The 1,267-nt window shown below is 46.6% G+C and overlaps 1 protein-coding gene across 1 annotated transcript; it reads left to right on the forward strand.

Moving 5' to 3' along the window:
- Positions 1–433: 433 nt before the first annotated feature.
- On the forward strand, positions 434–1,057 carry LOC110286346 (endogenous retrovirus group K member 6 Pro protein-like). Its single transcript, XM_021152744.1, has one exon. The coding sequence runs from the start codon at positions 434–436 to the stop codon at positions 1,055–1,057; it is 624 nt and encodes a 207-aa protein (XP_021008403.1).
- Positions 1,058–1,267: the final 210 nt, after the last annotated feature.

Consider the following 1,267-nt stretch of genomic DNA (forward strand, 5'->3'; position numbering starts at 1 on the left):
ATGCCTGGGCTGTGCCCAAAATGCAAAAAGGGGAACTATTAGGCCAGTGATTGTCGATCAGTTAAGGATATTCATGGACAGCCTCTTGATTCCGGAAATGGTGGTGCTCGGCCAAAAAGTTGAGGAGGGGCCCCCGACCCCAGGGCCCGCAAATATATGGGGCAGTAACCGAGGGATGGCCCAGTTTGAGACCCCCAATGCAATGGAGTCACCCAGGAGAGCAACAAGAGGGGATGCAGGACTCGACCTCAGTTCTGCCACCCGACTTGTATTAACCCCACGCATGGGTATCTAGCTGGTGGATACAGATTTCAAAGGCCCATTACCAGACGATACAGTGGGGTTGATTTTAGGGAGAAGCTCGGTTACTATGCAAGGATAAATAGTTCATCCGGGAGTGATAGATCCAGATTTTACAGGACAAATTAAGATAATGGTATCTCCCCCTAGAGGCATTATTGCCATTTCTCCTGGGGATAGGATAGCTCAATTGCTTCTTTTATCTAGCTGTCATTCTCAATTTCCTGTAAAAGATTCAAAAAGAGGGGACAAGGGCTTCGACTCAACAGGGACTTCTAATGTTTTTTGCTCTTTGGATCTTGATACCCGATCTTTATTAAAGCTTTCTATTGAAGGAAAGTCCATGTCTGGCCTCCTAGATACAGGTGCTGATCGTAGTATCATCAGTACCAAGGATTGGCCCGCTGGTTGGCCCAGGCAAAAGTCAGAGCAGACTTTAAGAGGACTGGGATATGCTCAAATGCCAGAAATGAGCTCTCACCTCCTACATTGGAGGGATGGAGAGGGACATTCTGGCCAGTTTCACCCATATGTATTGGCAGTTCCAATGTCTTTATGGGGTCATGATCTGCTGAAGGAGATGGGCTTTATTTTAACTAATGAAGGAAGCTACAGCACCAAGGCCCGGGATATCATGTTGGATATGGGCTATGTCCCCAGAAAAGGGCTAGGTTGCTCTTTACAAGGAAGAGGCTCCCCAGTGCTGGTCCACAGAAAGAATGATCGTGCTGGGTTGGGTTTTTCCTTGGGGCACTGAAAGAACATTACCCATCACATGGAAAACTGAGGATCTAGTGTGGGTTCCTCAGTGGCCACTTCCCTCAGAAAAATTGAAGGCTGCACAGGAACTAGTACAAGAACAACTGGAATTGGGCCATATACAACCCTCCACCTCTCCGTGGAATACTCCTATATTTGTTATAAAGAAAAAAATCAGGAAAATGGAGACTTTTACATGATTTGAGAG

This window comes from Mus caroli, unplaced genomic scaffold (genome assembly GCF_978045245.1).
Source record: "Mus caroli unplaced genomic scaffold, Mus_caroli_1 scaffold_5, whole genome shotgun sequence".
Lineage (NCBI taxonomy): Eukaryota > Metazoa > Chordata > Mammalia > Rodentia > Muridae > Mus > Mus caroli.

Bases quoted from the DNA above. Each gene is read 5' to 3' on its own strand.
- LOC110286346 (XM_021152744.1), top strand. From the start codon at position 434: ATGGTATCTCCCCCTAGAGGCATTATTGCCATTTCTCCTGGGGATAGG.